Source organism: Anolis sagrei, chromosome 2, assembly GCF_037176765.1.
Source record: "Anolis sagrei isolate rAnoSag1 chromosome 2, rAnoSag1.mat, whole genome shotgun sequence".
Classification (NCBI taxonomy): Eukaryota; Metazoa; Chordata; class Lepidosauria; order Squamata; family Dactyloidae; genus Anolis; species Anolis sagrei.
The window spans coordinates 78,239,302-78,265,778 of record NC_090022.1 but is presented as its reverse complement, the minus strand read 5'-3'; the positions used below and the strand labels follow the sequence as shown (position 1 = coordinate 78,265,778).

The 26,477-nt window shown below is 41.2% G+C and overlaps 1 protein-coding gene across 4 annotated transcripts in view; it reads right to left on the bottom strand.

The window, feature by feature from the left end:
- The window catches only part of RNF44 (ring finger protein 44), an 88,206-nt gene that overhangs the window by 10,770 nt on the left and 50,959 nt on the right, over positions 1-26,477 (bottom strand). For 3 of the 4 annotated variants that reach the window (XM_060765593.2, XM_060765594.2, XM_060765595.2), the window contains exons 2-9: positions 18,645-18,813; positions 16,710-16,938; positions 9,989-10,156; positions 9,617-9,790; positions 2,622-2,789; positions 1,685-1,803; positions 1,338-1,425; positions 453-574 (exon numbers count right to left, since the gene is read on the bottom strand). In XM_060765593.2, coding sequence (XP_060621576.2) covers positions 453-574; positions 1,338-1,425; positions 1,685-1,803; positions 2,622-2,789; positions 9,617-9,790; positions 9,989-10,156; positions 16,710-16,938; positions 18,645-18,751 — 1,175 coding nt within the window. In that variant the 5' untranslated portion in view covers positions 18,752-18,813. Of the gene's footprint in view, positions 1-452; positions 575-1,337; positions 1,426-1,684; positions 1,804-2,621; positions 2,790-9,616; positions 9,791-9,988; positions 10,157-16,709; positions 16,939-18,644; positions 18,814-26,477 lie in introns of those variants that run through there. The other variant, XM_060765596.2, reaches the window with a different exon arrangement.

Here is a 26,477-nt window from a genome sequence, read left to right as displayed (position 1 = left end):
TTTTATTTAAAATACGTATGTATATCACACTTCCGCTACATTTACAGTCCTTAGGGAGATTTTGTGCAGTTTAAACAAAAATAGGTATTTTGTTTTGTATTTAATTTTAAATTGTTTTAACCATGTAGACTGTTTGTTACATTGATTGTATGGATCGTTTAATTAATGACTATTGTCATATTTTATTGATTCTATTGCTCTTGTCTTATATGTTTGGGTTTAAATGTGTTACTGGTTTTAATGTTGTTATATTGTATTTTATATGTTGTATGGCACCGTTGTGTGCTTGTAAGCCGCCCCAAGTCCCTATTGGAGATGGTGGCAGGGTATAAATAAGAGATGATGATGACGACGACGATGATGATTATTAAGTTTAACTTTGTTCCTACTTAAGATTATTTGGCTTCAAAGAAGCCATTACAGACACCCCAACCTTTTCTTACAGTACTTACAAAGTTTGCTCCGACTGATGGCTCTCTGGGTTGAAGCGATAGGATGGAAGGTGCTCTATATCTGCTTTGGTGAGTCCCCGTGGCTTAGCCTCGCCTAACCTCTCAGCCAGATTCAGTAATGCCTGGTGGAAGTTTTTGAAAAGAGTGGGACAGATATATCATACAACAGCATTCATCTAGAAAAATCCAGTTCTTCTACTATGAACTAATGTCCAAGGTTGCAATCTCTATGCCATAGCTGGGAATCCTCCAGATCTTGGGTTCTTAACCTTTATTGCTCCACGGACTCCTTGCCAGTCACAAAAAAGTCACAGACCGCTTCTCAGAATGTAGCGGGAGATAGTTTTAAGACATTCAACATCAGCATGTCTTTACATTAAATTTTAGAATTATTCAAAATTACATTTTACAATTTTCCCACAATTTTAATACGTGATAACCTAACATGGTGCAACATCTGCTCCAAATTTTCACATGGCATCATAAAAACTATATCCACTAACCATACCAACCTTATTGCAGGCAATTATCTGCTGCACCCAGAAAATGCTACATCAAAATAAAAATCATACTTAAGCCCACACTACAACTTTTTCAACAATTAAAGACAATTAAAGAATTTTACAAGTAGTGAAATAGATTGAAGCTCATCATCTTACCACACAAAAATCTGCTTCTGGTTGCCCCAAACATACCCTTTTTCAGTCATATGATTTAAAAGGGTAAAGAAAATGAATTCTGTTGTCACTATGATTAAAAATTTGGAAGCAGAAGCCTCCACACTAGAGTGGCTTCCACTAAGTAGATACAGATGGACCATCTTCTGCTCAACCCTTCTCTAGACGATTTCATGTTTCGATCCCCATAACAAGAGAACCAACCCACCTCGTAGTTTTCCATCTCTACATCATCCACATCCAAGTCCAAACTTATTGTGGGCCCCACAGCTGTTGGTGATACAGGAAGCATTGAACTGAATTTTGGGAGAGAAAAAAGTTAGCTAGTGGTTAAGAGGAGCAGAAGTCAAAAAGGTACCTACATATTGTAAAACAGAATTAAAGGCTATTTTTACTGAGTAAATTGTTGGAAATAAGAGTCCACCCTTTTCCCTCAGAGAGGCTACCTGAAAGCACAAAAGCACCCATTCTAGCCCTCCATCCAATTTCAGTGGAAAGAGAGGTCCGTCTCCATAGAGCCCATTTCTCTAGTCTGCCTAGTTAAGAGATACTCACAGGAAGTATGGAAGGAAGCTCGGATAATACGGAGGCGGAGGGGGCGGTGGGGGTGGCAGTGGCTGCTGCAACCTGTATCGCTGGGTGTTAAGTCGTCGGGGCATCATGTGTGGATATGGCTGTTGGAAGCACAATGAGTTCGAATTAATGTTGTGCCTGAATCTACTGTCAGCATACAGTCCATTGATGTGTTTGCCCAGAACCAATTTGGCCCATGAATCAAAAGAAGTTCTCTCTCTAGCCTCCCCTCTATGTCAAATAAAACAAACTAACCAACAGAAATGATGTTTGGACAAAATGTTCTGCATCAAGAAAATCTAATTTCTGTATCATTATCAATTATGCAAATCTATGTGGAAAACTTATTTTGGCGGTGCTCATTACACAGAGTAGGAAGAAGCTGCATGGGCCGCTAGAACTACGCAGTCTATCATTGCAAATCTCATTCAGCCATCTAGGTTTCTAAGGTATCAGAAAAGTGTTCAAACAGTTTCAAGTACCTTTTAGCATCAACAAATTCTAGATGCCTGCAGGCTAATGGGAAAATGAAGATGGAGAAGGAGGGGATAGGATAACACAATGGTCCTTGTGTCCTGCACAAATCCTATGGCATACACAAACCTCCCTACATGAGAACTTCCTGCATTTCTCAATTCAATAGAGTCCATAACAGATAAGGATACTGGGTTATCATCTTGTAAGGTGGCATCCATCATCTATATAGTCCCCTGAAAGAAGATCAGTACTCTTTTGGAGGGGGCCTTACACCATGGTTCACCTTTCGGACCTGAAACTCTCAACTCTGCTGAAGTACAGACCACTTTTTCTAACTGGATAGTTGGCTTCACTACGTAAGACTCTTTCATCTGACTTTAGGATCCCAGACAGCCTGCAATGTAAGGCCCTGCAACCATCTTCCTTTTAACAGGATACTCACCACGCCAAAGGGCAATTCCTGGTGCAGTGGGTCATGGGTGTGTGGAAGATAATGCAGTGGCACAGAAGGAGACAGTGCAGGAGTATGGTGGGAAGGAGAATACGAGAAGCCTCCAATGGGATGTTGTTCACCCCGAAGCTCCACCTCATTTTCTATCCTTTGTAGTGGCTGTGGAGAAATCGGATAACAGGTAAGGTGGATAAACATATGACCACAAGTGAGAAACACTTCAGGCATGCTGCACGAAACAGTAGTGGAACACAACGATCACATTGCTACGTTAATTATCACATGGTTAGAATGGCAGAGAGATTCCAGGATGAATGAGATGGGAAGCCACTTCGTTCTGCTGCAATGTCCAGATTCCTCACTACAGGTAGAACAACCTGTGGCTATGGAAGATCCTGGCCTATAAGGGCTGATCACAATCAAAGAGTGATAGTGGCTGTAAGTGCATGTGGGTGTACACTCAGGGGCAGGGCGGGAAGCTAACAAAAAAGGGCCAACTGTCAACTCACACCTTGCTGTTGGAAAACCTCTTATTTGGTCTTACTGTTGCTGGGAGAGCGACCGGTAGTTGAAGACACAAATCTATTGCCATAACATACAGCTTCATCTTTTGTCTCCCTATCTGTTCTCAATACAGACTTTCCCCTCAAAAACATCTGCCCTCCTGACTCTTACCACATATTCCACTCTAAATCAGCCAGCTTAGCTATCCCACTGAAAAATGCAACATTTAATCCTATACAATGAGAAAAATACTTGGCAAAAGATCTCCACTAGCAGCTGAATAACTGCCATTTCTCCCAATTTCCACCTCAAAATTTTAAAAGCAAGCAGAAGAGAGCTCTCTCTAAATGGTTCAGGACCTGCCTATCTTCGTGACCACATCCTCCCCTATGAGCCCACATGGTCCTTAAGATCTTCCGGGGATGCTCTTCTCTCACTCCCGCCCCCGTCTCAGGCATGGTTAGTGGGAACGAGAGAAAGGGCATTCTCGGTGGTGGCCCCTCGTCTCTGGAACTCACTCTCCAGGGAGATTAGGTTGGCACCCTCCTTATCCACATTCCGTAAGGAAATAAAGATGTGGATGTTTCATTGTGCATTCGACTGAGGACCCCTTGGATAGATGGTCTCTAACCATGGCCTGAATGTTAATTCCTATATTTGATTATTGCACTTTTAAGTCAAGCTGAAATGATCCTGTTTAATTATTCTATTCCTATGCTACTATACATTCTATCTACCTTATTGACCAGCCTATCTTTTAACTAGTTTCGCATTTTGGTCCCCTCCATCCCCCCCTAAAAATGAGTCTGTTGTTGCTTATGATGCTTGTTTATTATTGTTTATGCTGTTTTTATGCTATTTTAATATGTTATTGTTCTGTTTTTAATTGTATATTGCCTTGGGCTTGGCCCCATGTAAGCTGCCCCGAGACCCTTCAGGGAGATGGAGGCAGGGTAGAAAAATAAAGTTCTTCTTCTTCTACTACTACTTCTTCAGAGGTATCAAGTATTTTCAGTGACTCTTACTCTATTACTGAATCTAGAGAAAGGAGATCCAGCAAAGTCCAATCGGCTGTACAATGACTAAATATGGCTTTGTGCAGCCTTTCCATTCATTTATTTTGACAGTAGCCGATATCCTGAAACCCACTGCTTTAAGAGAGAGTGCAGACTTTGCATGCAAACATTTCTATATTCAGCCCCCAGTACATCCACATAGGACTGAATAGACTCTCATTTGGACCTCTAGAGCAGTGGTTCTCAATTTTTTTCAGCTGCGGAGCCTTTTTGAAGCAAAAGTTTCTTGTGGAGCCTCAAGAAACATTTATACATTATATTACATATTATATTACATATAATGTATATATATCAGACATGGGCCAGGCCAGTGGCAGATGGATGAATAGTGTTTGTGTAAACTAATTCACATAGTGCAAAAAAGAGGAAAGAAAGAAAGAAAGAAAGAAAGAAAGAAAGAAAGAATACAATATTTAAAATGAAGAACGATTTTAACCAACATAAACTTAACAGTATTTCAGTGGAAGACCCCGGCACTATCCAGTCCAACCCCCTTCTGCCAAAAGCATCCAAAGCACCTCCTGAGTAATGGGAGGGAAATAGGGTTTTGGAAGCAAAGAAAGTGTGTGTGCTTGGGTGTGTGTGTGTGTGGGCAGTGAGAAAAAGAGTTGACAGTAAGAGGGGAATGGTCTGGGTGGCAAGCAAAATAGTCTGGGCAGTGGGGGTGGGGGAAGAAAGGGTATGTGCCGCAAGAGCATGCTGCAATTTCCCTGCATTTCTCAAGAGGAGGAAAGAGGAGGAGGCAGGAAGCAGCATGGTGCCACAGAGCCCCTCACAATCGCCCCAAGGGCTCCCTGGTGTACATTTTGAGAACCCCTGCTCTGGAGCATTGGTTTCCAATCTTGTTTTCATAGATGCTGTATTCATCCTGGTCAATGATCACAGATTTCTGAAAAATATGTTCCAACCACATCTTGGGGCTCAAGATTAGAAACCAGGGCTCTAGAGTGCTGCTGACGGTCAAAGTAGATCTTGCCCATTCGTCTGAAACAGCATACAGCAGCTTCCCATGTACCTCACCCCCTTTTAAAGAAGACTTTTAATAACCCAAGATTCCAAACAAAATTCCTCTTTCTGTGCTATGCATGAGATATATGAAAACCACTCAACCTCACTATTCCTGCCACTGTCGCTTCTCATAATGGTTGTTGCTTTTTTGATGATTAAGAGCCTGGAATCACTGCCTTTTGGGAGTTATTTCCTCATGCTGAACACAGTGCATGAAAAATATTGCTCCTAGTTAGAAGCCAGGAATGTAGGGCTTAAAAGAACTATTGCTTCAAATCCACCATCTGTGTTTCATGTTGTTGTTCCTTTCTTGGTTCCCAGTCCAAGAGAAGCCACTGGGTCGGGTGGGGGGGGGGGGGTGAGGGGGGGGGAGAAGAAATTGTTGCTTACCTGTAACCGTATTTCTTTGAGTGGTTATCTGTGTAATTTGCACCTGTGCAAAAGTAACCAGTTTCTGTGGTTATACAGCTGAGTCAGATTCCCCTGTAAAGCCCCTGAAGGTAGAAGGCTACAGCCCCACCCCATCCCCCTGAGCATATAGCCAGAGGGAAGAAGCTGTAGCCTTAGTTTTCTAACGTGCCGCAAAAGCAGCCACCAAGAACTGTTGCATGACAAATGTGGGGAGGATGGGCAAGTTATGTGAATTTTACAGGTGACCACTCGAAGAAACATGGTTACAGGTAAGCAACAATTTCTTCTTCATTGTGGTCTCTGTGAAATTTGCACCTGCGGTAGAGTAGTTGGATGGTGGGTGTCATGCCAGTGTGGAAGATAGAACTGCCCTGCCAATGGTGGCATTCCATTTGGACTGAAGATCCATTTTGTAGTGGGTGACAAAAGTGAGTGGAGTAGACCATACAGTTGCCCTACAGATGTCATGTAAGAGACATTTGCCCTTTAGAAATGTGGTTGATGCTGCAACGGCTCTGGTGGAACGAGCCCTTATTTGTCCAGATAAAACCGGTGCTTAGCCTTCCGGCACTCCTTTCCAGTGGTGGGGACTTCCTGTGGCTGCACTTTGGCAGTGGGGGTGCCTTTTCCTCTCTCTTGGCTTGCCTCAACTGGACCCGGTAATTCCAGCGAGAGTATACCTGATGGAGGAGGGGGGAAGGTCAACACCGCCGATTCCCTGGCTGTGTCATTCCCCACAGAGTCCAAAGCCCCTGAAAAGCAAACTGAAGAGATGGTCGCTATGCCTCCGTCCCCCAAACATATCAAGCATTTCAAATGTTTGCACACTTCAGGGAGCTTTTCTCCACATGAAGTGCAGTTCTTTCCTTCCGAGGCTGGCATACTGGCCTGAGAATAGTTGTTCTAATAATGCGGAAGGGTGAGATTGTAAGGAGGAAGGAGCTATAGTTTCCAACTTCTTGCTGCTTTTGCAGACAGAAGGAACTGAGGCTACAGCCCCCTCCCTGTGGCTATATGCTCTGGGGGATGAGGCCGGGGCTGTAGCCTTATACCTTTAGGAGCTTTCCAGAAGAATCTGCCTCAGTTGCGTATCAGAAACTATCACAGGTGCATATTTCAACAGAGACCACGATGAAGAATCCAAATTATACAGGAAGAGAAAAGAAGGCATTGGCGCCAACAACTGTTCCACCCCTTTAAAAAAAATCCTAACACATTGCAGTCCCATAAGCCTGTACAAACTGGCATTTTACCACAGACCAGATTCAAACTTATGAAATAAGACCCCAGTCCCCCACCCCTGCAGCCCAAGATAATTCTGCCTGTCCCAGATTAGCCATAGGAAAAACTATTTAGCCTCCTTAGGTTTTACTTTACTCAAATAGGTTTTACTTGCCTCAACTTCAGTTACCCACCTACACACAATGAAGACAATAGTGGACCAACCTCAAATGATTACACTATGGAACTCAATTTTTGTTACTGGGTCATTCATGTGATTTCCTAATTGGCTGTATCATAAAAACATGGAAAAAGTTTATTAAACTGCAAAAATGTTTTTACGGAACATCCTGCAGCACATTTTGCTATTGTTTTTCAATGAATATCTCACTGAGTCTCGGCCAATTCAATATTAGTTTGTGGGAGCCACAAAATTAAATTTCTGGAATATAATAACTAAGTACCACCCAGTTAAACAAGAAATAACACTTTCAAACCAGGAACATAACATTTTTCAATTTTTCCTACATGAGTGTTATTGTATGTGCATTTTGAGGAGAGAATGATGATGTTGGTATTCTAGTTATGACATAGCCTATCGAAATGTATTATCTTAACTATATATCACTTTGAATGCTTCTTCCAAAAGTAAAAAAGACAAATTAGAATTATAATCATAAGTAAATATGTGCACTGAGAGGGACGTACAGTCAAGGGTCAACCTAGTGATCAATGTCAGCAAGGAACTTCTGGCTGCCCAGTTCTTGTCTCATGTCTTTGAGTAGAAACTCTCTATGGCCTATCTAGCCCTTCCTCATTCTTTTCTCTTTCAGTGCTATGTCATTTAGAGTGCAAGCTGGGATGGTCTTGTTTTTATTGGCTGCTCTGGAAGCCTTTTCAGCTGACGAGCAGGACAAAAATGCTTTAAATAAATAAACCGTCTCCCCAGACATAGTGCAGAAATGGGACAGATGCCACAGAGGCATAATATTGCCACAGTGGAAATATTAATTTTTAGTTCAAACCATCCAACAGATATATTGCATTTGGTAGATAAGATCACATTAGACCTACTTGGGTTTAGTTGCTAACCTGATTGACTGCAGGTTCTGGACAACAGGAAACACCATATAAGAGATCAAGGGAAATGGATATGCCTTATTAAAAATATTGGAATAAGCGCTAGAACCTGTACCTGCTTATACTGTACAAATAATGGTTGGCATTCAGTACTGCAGTTATGAGTTCATAACTTAATTACAGATCAAGGGGTTTTTTTCATGTCAGAAGCGACTTGAGGAACTGCAGGTTGCTTCTGGTGTGAGAGAATTGGCTGTCTGCAAGGACGTTGTCCAGGGGATGCCTGGATGGTTTTTTTTTTTTTAATGTTTTACCATCCTTGTGGGAGGCTTCTCCCATGTCCCCGCATGGAGAGCTGGAGCTGACAGAGGGAGGCTCATCTGCACTCTCCCCGGATTCTACCCTCCGACCTGTTGGTTTTCAATCCTGCACAAAGGTTTAACCCATTGCACCACTGGGGGCACCATTACAGATCAGTAACTGCTCTGTATGAAGACTATGCAGCCACAATTGTGGCACTATTACCATGATGATAAATACCCCTTCAAGCTTATCTTAATAGGCAGTAGCCACCCTGAACAAGGGAGGATGTCAGTGCAGTTGATGACTGAGATACAAGAAGGATGATGTTCATCCTTGTGTCCCAAGTGAGGCTGTGACAATCAGAATCAGGACCCCTGTCACATTCTTCATTGCAACTTCTCCTCAAACATTTCACCAAACAGCATTCACTTAAGTATTCCTCTCTCTTCTCAATAACAGCTCCTTATCTATACACTATTATGTGTATAAAGGTGGCTTTCTGGAACTCTGGGAAATCGCTGTCAGTCTGAGTTGATATTACTAGGGCAGGGGCACTGACAACCACAACTTTAAAGAGCTACTAGCCTGCATGCTATGCTTCATGGTAACGACAATGACATCTTCAAAAATCTTTTATAACCATAATAATAAACTTTATTTAATACCCCACCACCATCTCCCCAATGGGGACTCGGGGTGGCTTACATGAGGCCAAGCCCAACAGCATATTACAATAAAATAAAACCAAAACACAATAACAACACAGTAAAATACATACAACATATGAGTACAAAAAAACTACAATAAAGCAAAATCATACACAATAAAATAAAATAACAATGAGCGGGCCACATGTGCAAAAGAAAAACTAAAATACTAAAAATACTAAAATCAGGATGGGACAGGGATAGAGCAGATTGTTTGTGAGGGAGAAACTCATAAAGGAATGGGGTCATAAAAATAGACCTTCATACAGGTGGGGAAATATACTCTGGGGACAAAAAACCATTGAGGGGAAGCAACTGTGTATGATAGTATGACTACTCTCCAAAAGCACATTGGAAAAGCCAGGTTTTGAGATCCCTCTTTAAAGTTTCTAATCTCACCGGGCAATGAGTTCCAGAGTCGGGGGGCCACAGAGGAGAAGGTTTTATCCCTTGTGCTTACAAGACAAGCCTGTGATAATAGCAAGGGCGAAAGGAGAGCCTCCCCCAAGGATCTAAGAGCTCAGGCTGGTCCATGGAGAAAGATCCGGTCTCGAAGGTAGGCGGGTCACAAACCATTTAGGGCTTTGTAGGTGATAACCTGCACCATAGACCTGTGAATGTCAGGAAACAAGTTTTTTCCTGCTAATTTCCTCTTAGTTTATCCAAAGAAACTTACCATGCGAGGATGCTGGGGCTGGAGTGGGACAAACTGGCTGAGAGGAGCCATATGTGGAGGCTGATGTGGTGGCACAGGCGGCGGAGGGTGCAGGATGTAATGGTCGCTGGAAATGAGTGGTGGGAATGTTTGGTAGGAGACAGGGAGCTGCTGCATGGCACAGGCCTGGATCAGCTGTAAGAGGAAAGAGAACAAGAGAGTCCCATAAGAAAGGGCCATAAGCCACATCTTTAGGACCAGGGTCTGAAAGGCAGAAGATGAAAAAGGCAGAATCTGATTAGCAGCAAAACAGACCCAGCCAAAACTTGTCACAAGTTAAAAGAATACAGAGTAGTGACACTTTGCCAACCACTGTCCGTGCCCTGGACTCACGGGGGGTGGGAGGCAGCAGAGAGGGTAATGCTGTCCGCTGAACATCACTGAGCATGCTGGGAGCTGCTGTGCACTGCAACCAGGAATGTGCTGGCCTGTGTGAATGGGGAAGCCTTGTGTTGTTACGGTGGTCACCGTGTAGGAGAGAGGGACAGCTCCCTGATGCACCTGGAAGGAAGGAAGGAAGGAAGAGAATCAAGTCACATCTCCTTGCATCAGTTTCCCCCAATTTTACTGCCTTCTTTCCCTGTCTCCAGCTTAGCCCTCAGCAGAGTACAGCAGAACAGAATTCAAGCTAAGAAACAAAAGAAATGAAAGTACTGGTCACTGGTCCAAAGAGAGTTCCGTCAAGCATTGTATATTGGTGTCCAACTAGCAAGGCTGCCAGATTTCATTCTGGCATGCAAAAATGAAAGAGATTATCACAAATCATCAAAAAGACAAACAAAAAATGCAGATGTGGACACTCTAGAAGTAATGAAAAACATAACGAACAGGTGCCGCTCTTTAAAATTATGTATAAAATATAACCATCAGACAGTCATAAAGTAATATCTGATTAAATGTTGTAGACTGGAGGAGTCTAGGAGTTGGGGTTCAAATATCAGGTTTTGTATATTTCGAATGAACTAAGGTGCTTGGCTTCCTCTACTGCTGGGTCTGTAAATGTTGTCTGACTGCAAATCCCATTATCTCTAGCAACAGTGAAGAATGGTTGGCACCACCATTCAGCAACGTTTGGAAAGCTTCACTCTGATTATCCCTGCTCAAAGAACTAAGACTCCTTTTGACTGATCCTATAGTCTTCTTCATGTGTACAAGCCTTACAGGATGAGGGGGAGAGCAAAGACAAAGATCACACATTTCAGAAGGCCCCCCACAGCAGAAGTCCAGCCCCCAAATATCTACAAAGCTGGTGACATGGCAGGGTTAGGAAACATGCCCGGCACTGCCCCTCTTCCTCCCCCAGGCAACTGGAGCCATGTTGAGAAAGGACATCAGACCAGGGCTACATTTTTTATTAGTGTGCTTTCAAAAAGTTGTGATGTTGAAGCTCCAAAAGGTATAAAAACCTTGTAAAATCCCTGAATGAATAATTGAATCTTGAGACTACAGCAGGCCTTCCACTTTTACTGGTGTTAGGGGTGCAAGACACTCACAAAAGTGGAAAAACTGCTAAGAAGAAAGAATATGAGTTTTGTTAAACATGAGACAACACCTGTCTAGGAAATTTTAGGTCCCTTAGAGTAACTCTATGATCAACTACTGATTGAGTTTCCTAGAGAGAACATACAAATCAAATCCAGAAATAATCACATCAGCAAAAATTAAAATCACAAATGTCGAGGACTGACTATAGTTCAGACCACACATCCTAAATTAAAAGCAGAACTTTATACAGTGCATGACTTGCTGTTGTTCTGCATCAAGATGATCTCTTAGAGAAGGACCAATTACTCCTCAAGCAATTAGAACTTCTAGGACATTTCACCATAAGTTCTCACCTACTAATGTTACATTGTATTTCATTAGTTATTATTTTATGCTTTGAAATTGGGTCTTTTCGTTATCCTGTAAGTAGCATATTTCTACTGCTTGTAGGTTCTTCTCTTGTAGCTGTGGCATCTCCAACTACTGCCCCATGAACTAGAAATGAAAGTATGTCTCTGCCACTGGAAAACAAGTTCATAGCTTGGTTTGTAATAGGGATATTCCAGAGTCATATTTTCACTCTATATCATATGTATAGTTTATAACATAATTCTATATTGCACAGTACCCCTGAACAGGTATTTCTGTTTGTTGCCACTGGGTTCAAAAAACACAATTTCCAGACGGAGATGATTCATTGGCTTGAGACCCTTCCTAGTTAAAGCGTAAAATGCTCCCAACCTTGTGCTGTGCACCTCTGGAGTGGGCGTCTCCATCAGTCCCTCTACCAGCCTGAAAGCAGGTCAGCTTCAGGAACACACAGTCTTTGGCTAGCTTTAACTTTTGGCTCAAGGCAGCTTGGAACATGGCCAAACTAAAAACTATGCAGGTCATAATCCTCAGCACAGGAGCCAGCTATGCAGGGAATGATGCACAAAAACAGGGAGACAAAACAGGACTGGTAAGGAGGCCCTAAGCATTATAAAATGTGTGGAATTGTATGTTGCCCCCCCCCAAAAGAATCAGAACAAAAGAAAAGTTGAGACCCTTGACATGTTGTTGGTCAAATCTCTGATCATCACCATAATCACAGGAGCCCCTGGTAGCACAATGGGTTAAACCCTTGTGCAAGCAGATTTAAATCCAGAGAGAGCGGGCTGAGCTCCCTCTGTCAGCTCCAGCTCCCCATGTGGGGACATGAGAGAAGCCTCCCACAAGGATAGTAAAACATCAAACATTTGGGCATCCCCTGGGCAACATCTTTACAGATGGCCAATTCTCACACCAGAAGCAACTTGTAGTTTCTCAAGTTGCTCCTGACACACACACAAAATATCATCATGTTTATTTGTATCTTGCTTTCTTCACAAAATCTGGATCCAAGGCAACTTACAATTTTAAAGAGAAACGTGGTTAAAAACAAACACAGAGTGAACTAAAAGCAGAATTAAAACTACAGAATTAAAACCACATTTGCAGTTTTGACTGTTGTGGATTTGATTATTTATGGATTTGATTAAAAAAATTATTCTCTAGGAATCTCTAGGTTTTCCAGTTTGACTCTATAGTCAACTTCCTCTCTTTATGCTGGAGGACCTAGAGATCTCTAGAAAGAATATCTCTCAAGGAATCTCTAGGTCCTCCAATGCGATTCCAAGGTCAGCTTCCAGCAAAAGCTGAATATATAGTTGTGTTGGAAGGCATTCATAGAGAGATATTCTTTCACGTTAAAAAAAAGTCATTAGTTTATTTGCAATTTCGTTTTCACTTTCATGGGGGACTTGTGCCCCCTAACCTCAGTGAATGTGAAACAGTGACTGAAGTCACTATTTAAGCATTTCAAAATTCTACTTAAAATAATAAAGTGCAATTAAAAAGATTAAACAATTAGAAACAGTTCAGTTTAAACCAATACAGCACCACTTAGCCTAGTCTTTAAAAGCTTTCTGTTGTGGAAGCTGAAAGGTTTATCTTGCTGACAGAAGGATGGTAGGAAGGAAATATTATAGAGTGCCAGAGACCAGGAACAGCCACCAAGAAGTCCTTCTTTTGACCAAGTGCTGTGGAGGAGGTGGGAATGATAGAAGGTCTTCTCCCTCCAGATGATCTCAGGGCCCCATGACCATACTATCTTGGGCTGATAGGGGTCCAACCACCTTCACGGGTCCTTAGGCTCCCTCACCTTGTAGCTAGAAGCTGTTTCTAAAGCTGTATGAGGGGGTGGCATGACTCTGAGGAACACAAGGCAGGTTTCCACCTGTCACTGAAGGACAAGAAAGGACAGACAGGGCGCTGACTCAACCTCTGGGGAGCCAAACCCCAGACTCATCAGACCTGGAGACAGCCGTCCTTCAGAATTTCAGCAGCATCTGTGTAGGTGTTGCCATGGAAACAGCCCCATCCCACTAGGGGGCCAAATTAATAGTACAAATAAATCAGAAAGGTTATGGCAAAGGTTCTATTTCCTAGGGACCCATGCCTTTCACTTTGAACTAATGCTCAAGAATAAACAATTTCAAACATATGGGCAGATTTTTCCATCTGTCTTAGACCAAAAGAACAGACTACAGATTAAAATGACCTTGATGTAATCAGCTGGTTTTTGCTATACTTCCTAAATCAGTAGTTCCCAACCTTTGATCCTCCAGGTATTTTGGACTTCAGACCCCACAATTCCTAACAGCTGATAAGTTGGCTGGGATTTCTGGGAGTTGAAGTCCAAAATAACTGGAGGACCAAAGTTTAGGAACTATTGTCCTAGATGCACTTAGCATATACCTCATATACATATAGATTTTGAATGTGTTACTCATGCAGGTGAAGGACCAGATGGCACAACCCCACTCCTCCCTCTGCACCAGAGTCTGCCGGCTTGTAGACCCCCCCCCCCTTAGGATGTTGGACAGCAACTCCCAGCATTCATTTTCAGTGACTGCTGCCTCCTCGTACTCCAAAAATTAAGCCCAAATTTTGGAAGACTAAAAGCTGGCCTTTCCTTGACATGTTCAAACTATGTGTTCAAATGTTCAGTTTCTAGGGATTATAGCAGTATGGGCAGGTTTTCTGCAGAATGCCCTATTTCCTAGTCCCCATTCCAGTCATGTCTTTTTAATTAATTTCCTCTGCCCTTCCCAAATAAAACATGCTGGAGTATAGAAAGGCTTTCCAATATATATATTGATTTATTTATTTTAAGAATTTATTACACATTACTTCATCCAAACATGGATTTCAGAGTAGTATGAATTATTGAACCTGAATACTGAATTAATATTCAATTTATTATTAACACAATATAAATGCACAGTAAAACTGAAAAGGATAAAACTATTAACTAGATGAGACTGCAGTGGCCTAAGCTGTAACCTTATGATCCATGGGAAGGTGCTCAAAGTTATATAGTATGTTTTTGATTTAAAGTTAGAGGGTTGTTGATACTACATTGGAAGGGAAGATGTGACATCACAAATCCCATCCCATTTACTACAGAAAGACCTATGGTCTTAGATGTTCTAATGTTGGATAAAGCAAAAGGGGATGTTCTTCACATGTCCTAAAGACATCCCTGAAAACTGGGGAAGTACATCAAACCTGGAACTGGTTGTACAGAATACCCTTCTGAATGCAACCAATGCAAGGAAACTCAGAAACGGAAATCAAAAGTGCAGGGCAAGAGATGTAGGAGACAGAAACGACATTCTTCCTTGGTTTGCACTAGGAGTTCTAGATGGTAGACATGTACATCTTTAGATTCCACCTAGCCTCTCAATATGACTGACAATCCCAAATGTTGTAGAAAAAGATTTTAATCTGGCACTAAACTAAGTACATTACTACAACCTAAACAAATATATGTGAATTGTAGAAATCATAATAATTGGAAAATGAAACAACCTAACATCTACTCAGAATGATTGGATTATATATGAAGAAAGAAGGCCTAAGTGCAGTAGGTTGAAAGCAGTTAAAAAAAAACCCCAAAAAACTACTGAACCCAGATCTAAAGGTCTCAGTCTGATCCTAACCGGCAAGAACACATGCTTGTTTAAATTATTGCTCTATGTCTAAGCCAGTGCCCTCCAGGATATCAGACAAAGGTCATTCCCCTCCATGTTAGTTGAATATCTCAATATTTTAACTGGAGACAACAAAAATACTACACCGAATCTCTAGTGATTCTGGAAGCTAAGGGATGGGTCTAATCAGTATTTGAATGGGGGACTGCCAGGGAAAATGTCAGACCAGAAGGACCAATGGCTTGACTCACCAAAAGAAAGATCCTGTGATTCCATGAGATACCAATGAACCCAGAGCCTTGCTTATGGCTCTGTTATGACATACATAACAGAGCCATAAGCAGCACAACCATCTAATGATTTAGTGAGAAACAGAGTTCTAATGGGATGGAGTTATTTATGCACTCTTAAACAATTTTAATTCAGTTGTTGTTTTAGTATTAACTATTTCATTGTGTTTTAATGTCAGGCATCATTATTGCTTTTAGATGTATATATTTTTATTCGTGTTGTGGGACTGCCATGAGTCCTCATACTGAGAGAAATATTGTAAATATAAATGTAAAATTAATTATGTAATTGATTAAAATACACAGTAACCATTTAATTTAAGTCAATGTTAGAAGAACACCGCCTACTTTAGGACATATTTGCACTTACAAGCCTCTTTTGCGTTTCCTCACTCTGATACAGCCAGCAAACAAGTTCTGTCTGTTGAATGCCCATTCTTTCAAGTCAACATACAGAACTTGCATGCTGGCTGGATCATAGAGACGAAGGCTTCAAGAAGAGTTCCATTTATTGTTGTACAAACCTCTGTAAGCAAAAAAATTCAAATAATGCAATGATCTTAGACAATTCTATTCTTTGCCCTTCCCACTTTAATGGCCTGGGAAAGCAATATCCCATTCAAAGCCTGTTACTTGACATATAGTCATTTGCTAGGAATGGTACTTGTATATTAAAAGGCACTAAAACTCAGACTCAGAGCTCATTTTCACATGTGAAAGGTCCTGGGTTCAATCATTAGTATCTCACAGGAATATAAATATTTTTCTTAATTGAGTTATGACATTGGTCTCTAGTTCTTTGCAATGCTGACTCTCAATACCTCTCAGTTCTTTCCCAGTCCTATGCAGAGATCTCCATATTCCCATTCCAATACGGATTAGGATAAACTCTGCTTAGATTTCAAACCTTTTAGACTCAGTATTAACACTCTTCTATCTCTCCTATGGAAGAATGCTTTAAAAAGGCCATTTGTCTTACTTGAATGTCCTTGATAAACCCAGGACCTAGGCAAAGCTATATCACAATTTCTCTACTGCATCAGTGAGGATCATGAAGCTTCCAACTATTGCTGGATTGCAAGTCCTATCAGCCCTAGTCAGCATAGCTAATGCTGAGGAATGCTGGTGCTTATAATCCAAGAATATCTAGAGGGCCACAGGTAACCCCTACTGTATTGACTGAAACAAGTTTCCAACCTCTGTTCATTACACCGAGAACATATCTACCACATCACCCCCGAAACACATGCAGAATGTCCCTACCTGCTCATGGAGATCCACCATGAATGGATGCTGGTGGGGTGGGTGTGCAGCCGGGTGAAGCATTCGTGGTGGCGTATTGGCCAGAACGTACGCCGGGTGCTCATCTACAGGGACTTGTGGCTGTGGCTGTTGCTGCTGGAAAAAAGCCGGGTGCAAGTAGTTCTCATCCTGGGCTAGGAGAGTTTGCAGAGGTCGCTCGCGTCGGCCCCAGTGGTGCTGGAAAGGAGGGCTGTGGAGCCAGTTGGGGGGAGAGAAATATAGAGGGGTGACCCTAGGGGCCAGCCACTTATCTATGCTGAACTCACAGCTAAAAATACACCCATGTTGACAACAGGGCTGGGCCAGCAATATGGAGGGAGCCCAAGCGAGCAGGTGGGCAAGGGACAGATATAGAGAAACCAGCTACTGAGGCAGCAAAATCACAGCAAAAAATTCAGTCACAACATTGAACATGGAGGCTATGCAGCAATACTGCCATGGTTTGGTTTTTGATCAGTCCTTTTCAACAAGCCAAGTAAAGCTGTTCTGCTCTATTCCTTGAGGTGGTAGGACAATGTGCACTATCAACCTCATCCCACTACTAAGAAGCCATGCCCCCAACATCCTCCCAGAGATGGTAGATTCCAAGCCAAACTTGCTTATTAATTTCTGAGGCAGAAGTGTGCGTGAAGATGGGGGGAGGGGGGAATTTACCCTCCATTAGAGGAGTGAGAGTGGCCATTTCCCCCAATAAATTTTGAAGATACCTTCATTGGATAAATGCCGTGTTTAGAACACACCCCTGTTTGTTTAGAAAACAGTCTTGCTGCATTCAGCAAGATTTGCTCATAAACAAAAGTGCATTTAATTGCAGCATTAGTAGTTATTCAAGGTCTTCTGGAGTTAATCGTGCCTCTTATATAGTGTGCCCTCCATTGTGGAGGAGGAAAGAGAAAATTTTGATTCATCTGATCTTCCTGGTATTGATTTGCATTTTGAAGTGAAGCAGTATGAAAATATAGCAATGGATGGGGGCAGCACTGACTGGTAGTGCCTATGAGTGCTAGTTCACACATAAGCTTTTGCCTCTGGGGGTGAGGAGAGAAGCAAACCACTCTCTGCCAGTCTATGTAAATGCAGTTGTGACCCCAACCAACTTTACTTGTCTTATGATTTTCCCATATGATGGGGGGCAGAGCAACCATAAATGGAACCTCAATTTTCCTCTTCATGAAAACTTCCAGGTGAAGGGCTTGGAAGAAAAGCTTGCTAGAGGCCCCTGTAGGCCTGCCGGGGAATTAGACTACAGGGCAAGGAAGAAGAAATACTATGATTATGAAACAAAGGCTTGTCATAGATGCTCCTCGAGAGATTACTCCAGTGCTTGAGTCAGAACTTTACAATCTGGTAATCATGCTGATTTCTGCACCTTTCAGTTTGTACTTCTGGAAGGTACAAAAATCTGCATGATTATCAAGGAAATACACAAATTAGACCACCCACATTTTAGATCAAGGCAAGATCTCTAAGACACCTTAAGCAACTAATTAATCAACTTTGTTCAAGTATTTCTATGAATACATACAGTTAAAGGATTGTATGTGTATTCTCATCTATTCCAGGTCTACTGAGTTAGTAGACCTGGAAACTGCGAGTAGCAAGTTGTGAATAGTTCAGAGGGCTTCCCATGAGCATTTATAGAGGGGGAAAAAGGTGAGAGTTGGTGCACAAAGAGTGTCCAGAATCTGGTGGTTCATTTTAATATTAAATTATATAGTACAATTACATTAAAAACATCATGCATTGGCTATCATGCAGTTGCACCCAGAATGGGAAGAAACAATATATGTAACATTTATGATAAAAAGGCACATAGAGCCCTTGGATTTTTCAATGCCTGCCCTGAAACTCTCTGGTGCAAATGATTGACAGAATTAAGAAAGGATGGGGTGGTACCTTCTCCTGAGATGTGCTGGACTGCCACAGCTTCCCCCTGGGAATCGTCGCTGCTCCAAAGAGACAAAAGGAGGCCACCTATTCACTGCCAGTTCCCATGGTCGCATTGGGGATGGTGACAAGGCAAAAGGTGATGCTGGACCTCAATAACACACCACTTCTTTGGAATCTGCAGGAAGTGAGCACATACAGGAACTGAACCAGAGTTTTAAGGCAAGACAAAAAAAATAATGTGGCTCTTTCAGTCTGACAGTTGTACATATAGGTACCAACAGGGCTTGAAACATTGGTAGGCACAGCACAGAAGCAAATGGTTGAAAAAAGGCTTCATAGACTCAGTGACGGATCAAGTATCTCACAATATTATATCACCTCTCATTGTGTGTGTTAAATGCACGTGTATGCCTAACAGTTCTGCCACCACCCCCTTTTTTATCCCTCTCCTTTCTCTGCTCTTTATTTGGCATTCCACAATTTTTCTGGCTGCCTGTCAAATTTTATCCTGTTTTTCCTCTAAGAAGCACAAACATATTTTCTATGCACCCCATTAATCACCAACAACCACCCTGTGACACAGATGAGCTCAGAAGCAGGGATACAAAGATTGTAGGGATACCAAGATGCTTGTTTATAAATCTATTGTCCTTCCAACTCTATTGTACACCTGTGACCATCTACAAATGTCTCTCTTAACTTCTGGAAAGAATTCATCAGTGTTGCCTCTGAAAAATCCTGCAGCTAATTTATGCTCCTGTTGTGACCATCTTTCATCTGGAAATTCATGTCCTCATTGTAAAAGACCATGTGGAGCCGGAACAGGTCTCCACAGTCACTTAAGAGACTCACAGCTAAGACTCTACCTCTGGAAGACAATCATGCTCAGCCACGACTGATCACTCATGATGATGATAAGTGACAACTTTGTCTCTGGCGTAAAATTTGAATCTGGGGCTCCCAGCTGAACTCCAAAGTTCTAACCACTGCAACACGCTGGTTGTCCTATGAGATCCCTTCCCATAGAACGTAAGTTCCCATGGAAGTTCTCATTCCAAAGGAATTTGCAATTCACTTTCTGATAAACAGACATGTAAGTGTATGGCAACTAAATTGGCAGATAAATATGTATGTATGTATGTATGTATGTATGTATGTTTGTTTGTTTTGTTTTGTTTTGTTTTAAATGAGTATTATCTCCTGATGTAAGTTTCAATTTGCACACCTATTTAATGCCTGGAAGTGCTTTCAAACACGCTCCTCCATCACCATGATAACTAATTACCATAGGTAAGAGGATGAAAGATAAGACAGAGTTCAGAAGGATACTGACAAACAGTGATGCATGTTCAGTCAACTACGTAAAAATTAAAACATTATCTTCCCAAGATCTATTCTTTAGTGCAAATCTTGTACTGTACTTTCTTGCCCCATCTCATCAATGGCATCAATTTCATCACCATTAGTGGAAGCAATGCACGTTCTGTTAAGCACACAGCTGGCAAATGACCCAAACAGAGCAAGCGGATGACTCCTTCCCTGCCTGCAATACTCCTGCACGCATATGACTTCATAATACAGCTCTGGAATTAACAGAGCTGTAATGCTTTCCCACAGGATCCTGCCCTTGGCAAAGGAAAGCACAGCATTTCAAACCTGCTCCAGTATTTTTGTGTCTTGGGCACTAATGTTGCATTTTCCATTGACTTTCAAAGTGTTTCCAAGTCTCTTCTGAGAAAGGGTACTCCAAGAGAGAAATCTGTTTACACATCACTACTAATATGTGTATCAGCTAGATGCAAGAAATCTCCGGCCGAGAAGACATCATAGCAATGAAAATCCAGATTTGAGCATAGACATTCCAAGTGCACAAATTCTATTTCTTTGTGAAGATACCTAGTGGTCTAGGAAAAGGATATAAGCCTGCCCCAGACAGGAATAAGCTTTCATTGAAATATCAGGCATGCAATTAGAAATGATTCTGGATGCAGCTTATCTCCTGGATCTTCAGGTGACAGTGATGCCCAGGAGCACGTTTCCTGGGCTGGGTTACCAGCTATGTCTGTTCCTGGAAAGGTCGGATACACCCACAGTCAAACAACCATTAGTTATATTTAGATTGGAAAGCTTGAATGCACTTAACATGCCCTCTAAGACCATAGAATAATGAGGCAAGCCATTTAATCACTGGCCAGATCTTTGTATACTACCCCCTTGTTGAGCAGTTGCACTGACCATTCATCCATTTTCAGACGGAATTTGAAGTGCTGGTCATTACCTGAAACATTACCTGCAAAGCCTAAAACAGTTTAGGATTGCAATACCCAAAGGATTATCGCCACCCTCATAAATGTGTCTACTCTATTGGGCTATCCAGCAAGGTCCCTTTACCTTCTGAGGTCCAACTCATGGGGATGTGTATGAGAGGGTCTTTCCTGTGTGGCATATAATATGTATTGTGCTCCATACCTAGAAATTCAACTGTCTTCCTGCTTCACTATTACTCCCATCCTATTTCTAGTATATTTCTACATATATTCAACACATAGTTTTCCTTGACTCGTCCTGCCTCCTGTTTCGTGTTAAGTTTTACTGCTATATTTTGTATTTTATTGGTCTGGGATGTTTTCATTGATATTATTTGTTCTTGTATTACTGGCTGTTTTTATCATTTTGGTATATAAACCATTCTGGGTGCCTCCACCTGGGAGATGTAAAAGCAACAAATAAATTCCTTCTGGAATCCCCAATTCACTTGGCAACAATAATAAAATGACATAATACAGACACAGAAAGCCTTTTACTGGGGCAATGGAATTCAGAAGGCAAAGGAAGCAACTTTCATAGATGAAATACTTCTTTGTATTATTTACACAAAAAGTTGCATTTCAAAAAAATGATTATTCCACAATAAAAAAAATCCAATATAAAAAGAAGTTGAGGGGGGAGGAGAAATTTAATAACTAGAGAACACGCAAATTTCAGATATTGTTGCACTCCAATTTCTATCAGCAGCTGCCAGTCTGAATAATGGCGAGAGATGGTGGGAATAACAATTCATCAGTATCTGGTAGTTTCCTATCTCTGCACTAAAGCATGGCTCATTTTTTGACCATAAGGCTATATTTTAGCGGGGAAACAGGTAAAACCACCAGTGAGTATTCCTTATTGTTGCTATTGTGTGGCCTTGAGTCATTTCCGACCTATGGCAAACCTATCACAGGTTTTATTTGGCAGAATTTGTTCTTGTCTTCATCTGAGACTAAGCAAATGGGACATGCCAAATGTCACCTAGTGAGCTTCCATCACTGAGCAGAAATCTGAACTCTGGTCTCCCAATGTTCTAGTCTAACAGTCAAACCACTACACCATCATGGCTCTCACATTCTCTGCCTAAGAAAACCCTATGAAATCAACGCGATTAGCATAAATTTATAGGTGACATAAAGGCACATACATACACAACGATCAGTAAGACTTAAATACCCTGAAGGCACCCGATTCTTTTTGGTTTTGGAAGCAAAGTGGGGAAAGGCATGGATAGTACTTGGAAGGGAGACCAGCAGGTACAGTAGGATATATCTCAAGAGAAAGCAATATATCTTATTAATCTACACTTGATTTATACTCTACATTTGTTCCAAAGTAGAAGTCAAAAAGATTAGAAGCAAAACATGCCCAAATACTCCTTGTCTGAGAAAGCCCTTTGAAATTCATGGGATCACCATAAGTCAATAGGTAACTTGAAGGTACACACAGGATAGTAAGTATTATAGCAGTGACAGCAATCACAGAACATAAGAACAGTCTTCCAATATCTACAGAATACAGTACAAACATTCTCGTTGGTTCCCCAGAAGGGCAAGGAATAACATTTCACAAGCCTCCTTTATGTTACAGATCCCTTGGCTTTTAGACACAGATCGACAAGCACAATGTTACCAAGCCATAAGGAGGGGAAAAATTCCATCTCTTGGCTCTAACCATGAAAATAATTTCTGTTTTGCTGAAGACTCTCATACTGACAGCCTACAACATGTCTACGTATTGTTAATCATATGTACATCCCACCAATTTTGCAAGGGTACAGGAGAATCGCCATCTGCCCCAGCAATAATGCTCACGTCAGAAGCATGATTCACCCTGGCTGCTTCACATACCAGAGAGAAAGATCAACACAAAAACCATGCATAAATCTCACACAGGGCTGATTTTCATAGCCTTCACTTTTCCACCCCCTGCTCTCCTCATAGCAATACAGTAAGGAATATCGACAGAAAGCTTCCACCTCAATCTGGAGGAGGACAAGGTTCTTGAAGAGCACTGGTCCCTTTGAACATGTTGTAACTGCCATCGGCTCTCTAGATTAGAAAGGAGGACCTCTTCTTGTCATTTATTGAAAGGAAAACAGGAATACAGAGAAGACTGTGGGCTCACATATGACAAAAGAGAACAAGAAGTACTTTAAAAGCAGAGGCACCCACTACTTTCATACATGCAGCAAGAATAGAACTCTTTACACCATCCTGGAAAGGAATCCTACCCAACACTCTCATTTTGGAGGATCATATGCTAGATTGGTTTTGAAAGTTCTCACATAAGAGTTCCATCCAGACCTACACTCTAGCAACTTGTCCTCCAAAACCAGTAAGACCCCAAGTAAAATCCTACCTATTGACAAGCAAATGGAAATACTCTAGCGTGGAATGTATGGTATATAAAACCAGGCAACAAATACTTATACAGATCTGCCTTATTGCCACAGAATAATGAGAATTTTCACTAGCAAGGAGGAGAGCCAGTCACAGTAACACCATTGTTACTGTATGCTGCCAATTCACTGCTGTGCTATAGCGGGATAGCCTCGTCGAGAGGGAGCTCCCGACGAGGACCAGCGTTGGGTGGTTAGGTAGAGCTAAAAAAGCTCCCCCCTTTGCCGGATTGAGTGCAAAGGTGTCGTGAACCCCAAGGACGCTTGAGGCCCCAAAGATCTCTCCCCCCTCAAGGAGGAGAGGTCGAGAGGGTCCGAGCGGGAAGGGGAAGCGAGCCACCCCGCAAGGATCAAGCCGCAAGGCTTGTCTAACCGCCGCCAAAACCACTCAAAATAGAAGAAGAGGAAGATAGAAGAAACCCCGGCTGGGGAAAGGAAAAAAGAAAGACCCCAACCCCAGGTAACGGGAAGGCGTTCCCAATTAATAATATCTGAAGGAAGGGAGGAACGGAGGGAAGAGAAAGACAAGGAAGGCTGAAGAAGGAACAAACAATAAGAATAAGAATAAAGAATACAGAATCAGAAAACAAAGACAATCAAGGAACATAAATTATATGAATTATATGTAGGTGATTTGATAACTTGGGCAAATTGGACTAAATTGGATAAGTGGAAATTTGGCGAAAATAGATTAAATTAATGGAAAATAAGTTGATCTATGGAAATTAATCTCTAATTTTTATATATACATTATAATTTACTACAAAAGAAGTAAGGAGGATAAAGAGCCCCCCACGCAATCGTAGGGGAGGCTCCCTTTGGAACCAGAGACGGAAGAAAGAAAGATAAACAACACCGACCTTGACGCCATTATTGTTGAGTCTACCCCAGCCTTCTTTATAAACAATCTGGCTGCATGAAGTAAAGGAAGTGACGGAACAGGAACAGGAAGGCAGGAGACTCTGGAGGACTAAGAAAAGAGAGGAACCAAGAGGGGCCGGAAAGGAGTGAAGGAGGAAGTGACGGGGCGGAAGGAGAGCTGGCGCCATCTTGGATCATAGAGAAAAAACGTTATAGACTGGCAGAGAAGGAATTTGTGCATCTGGAAGACAGGGAGAATTGGAGGAGCAAAGGAGTGGCGGAGCAAGCATAAGAGCCACAAATAGAAGTGACAGAGAGGAGATACGAGGACGAGAAGAAGACGACGACGGACAAGGAAGAGAAGAAGACGGCGACGGACCAGGAAGAGATGAAGACGACGACGGACCAGGAAGAGAAGAAGACGACATCGGACCAGGAAGAGAAGCAGATGAAAGTTACTATAATAGGGAGGAGAATTGGATGACAAACAATCATTGAAGGAACATACATAAAGAGGAATAGATAAGTAAAGGACTAATTTAAAACTTTGGTGCTCCCAAGTGGAGGAAAAGAGTTTGTGCTTCCTATTAGAAATTTGGTATTTTAGAAATTTTATATTTGTGATAAATTGATAACACATTGTAGCCATTATATTATTATATGAAATTGACTTCAGACAATATAGTGTCATATCCTTTTTAAAAGGGGGGAAATTAGAATAAAATAAATAAAATTAATTAAAATTAGTGAAAGTATTAGATATCAAACTTTAGTGGGTAGATATATTATGAGTGAATGAACTAACTTTATAATTTGTCAATAATTGAATAATTGAAGACCTTTAAGAAGTAAGAAGTAAGAAGTAAGAAATTGGTTACATCACAATCGATTACGAAATTAAATTAAATTGATGGACTTTCGCTTTGAAAATTAATACTATAATTGATAATAGATGAAATTAGAATAAAGATTTTTGGGAAATAAGAGGCAATTGGGAAATGACAACTCCAGGTAAAGCAGAGTTAAGAAGAGGATCATTGGATATAAATCCTAAAATGGATAACCTTTTAAAAGAGATCAAAAAGATATCGGAGAAACAAGATGCGTTGAAAACAGAATTGAAGGAGGAAATGAAGACTAAACACGAGGAGTATTATAAGAAACAAGAAGGAATAATTACCAAAATGACAGAAGAATTTAAAGTAATGAAAACTGAAATAAAAGAGGAATTTGGACAGATAAGGAAAGATATAACACAGTTGGATGGAGAAGTAAAGGAATTGAAAGCCTCTAAAGAGAAAATTGAAGGAACACAAAAGGAGATGACACAAAAAATAAAAGGATTAGATAGACAAAGGGAAAAAATAGAACTAGAACAAGAAAGACTACTGCAAATGCAAATGGATTTTCAATTGAGACTCAGAAATATAATGGAAGATGACAAAGAAGATGTAAGATTATTGATAATCAAAATTCTGGCAGATTGCTTGGAATGTGAGGGAGATGAATTAGAACAGGAAGTGGACCAAGTCTACAGGATATCATCATTTTATTCTAGAAGAAACAAGACAGACAGAGACGTGATAGTGAAATTTACAAGAAAGAAGGTACGAGATGATGTGCTTTATAACAATAATAAAAAACCAATCTTTTACAAAGGAAAGAAAATTGCGGTTCTGAAGGAATTCCCACAGGCAACCTTATCAAGAAGAAGAAAATATTTTTTCTTAACAGAAGAATTGAAGAAAAGAATGATAAGGTTCAGGTGGGAAAGAAAAGAAGGGATAATGGTGACATACAAGGAAGAAAGATATTGGTTGACAACAGAACACAAGGCCAAGATTTTTTATGAAAAACTTATGAAAGAGAAGGAAGGAGATGAAGAGCAAGGAGAAGAGGAAGAAGAAGAAGAACAAGGAGAAGAAGAAGAGGAAGAGGAAGCAGAGATAGAGGAAGGTGAAGAAAGAAGATTATCTACACCAAGGAAAGGAGTAAAGGCAAAAAAGGCAAGATATAAATCACCAAAGGATTATGGCTTTTTAGGAAAAGAACCAAAACCACAGAGAATGACACCACGGAAAAAGGAAGAAAAAGGAGGTCAGAGTTTGGAACAATCGGCAACTGGAACAATGGAACTGGCTTTTGGCGACACAGGATTGGGACCAGATAAGGATAAATAAAATGATGGAGAGACAAATAAAATGTTTTTCGAATAATATTAATGGTATGAACTCCCCCCAAAAACGGAAGAGAGTATGGAGGAGTCT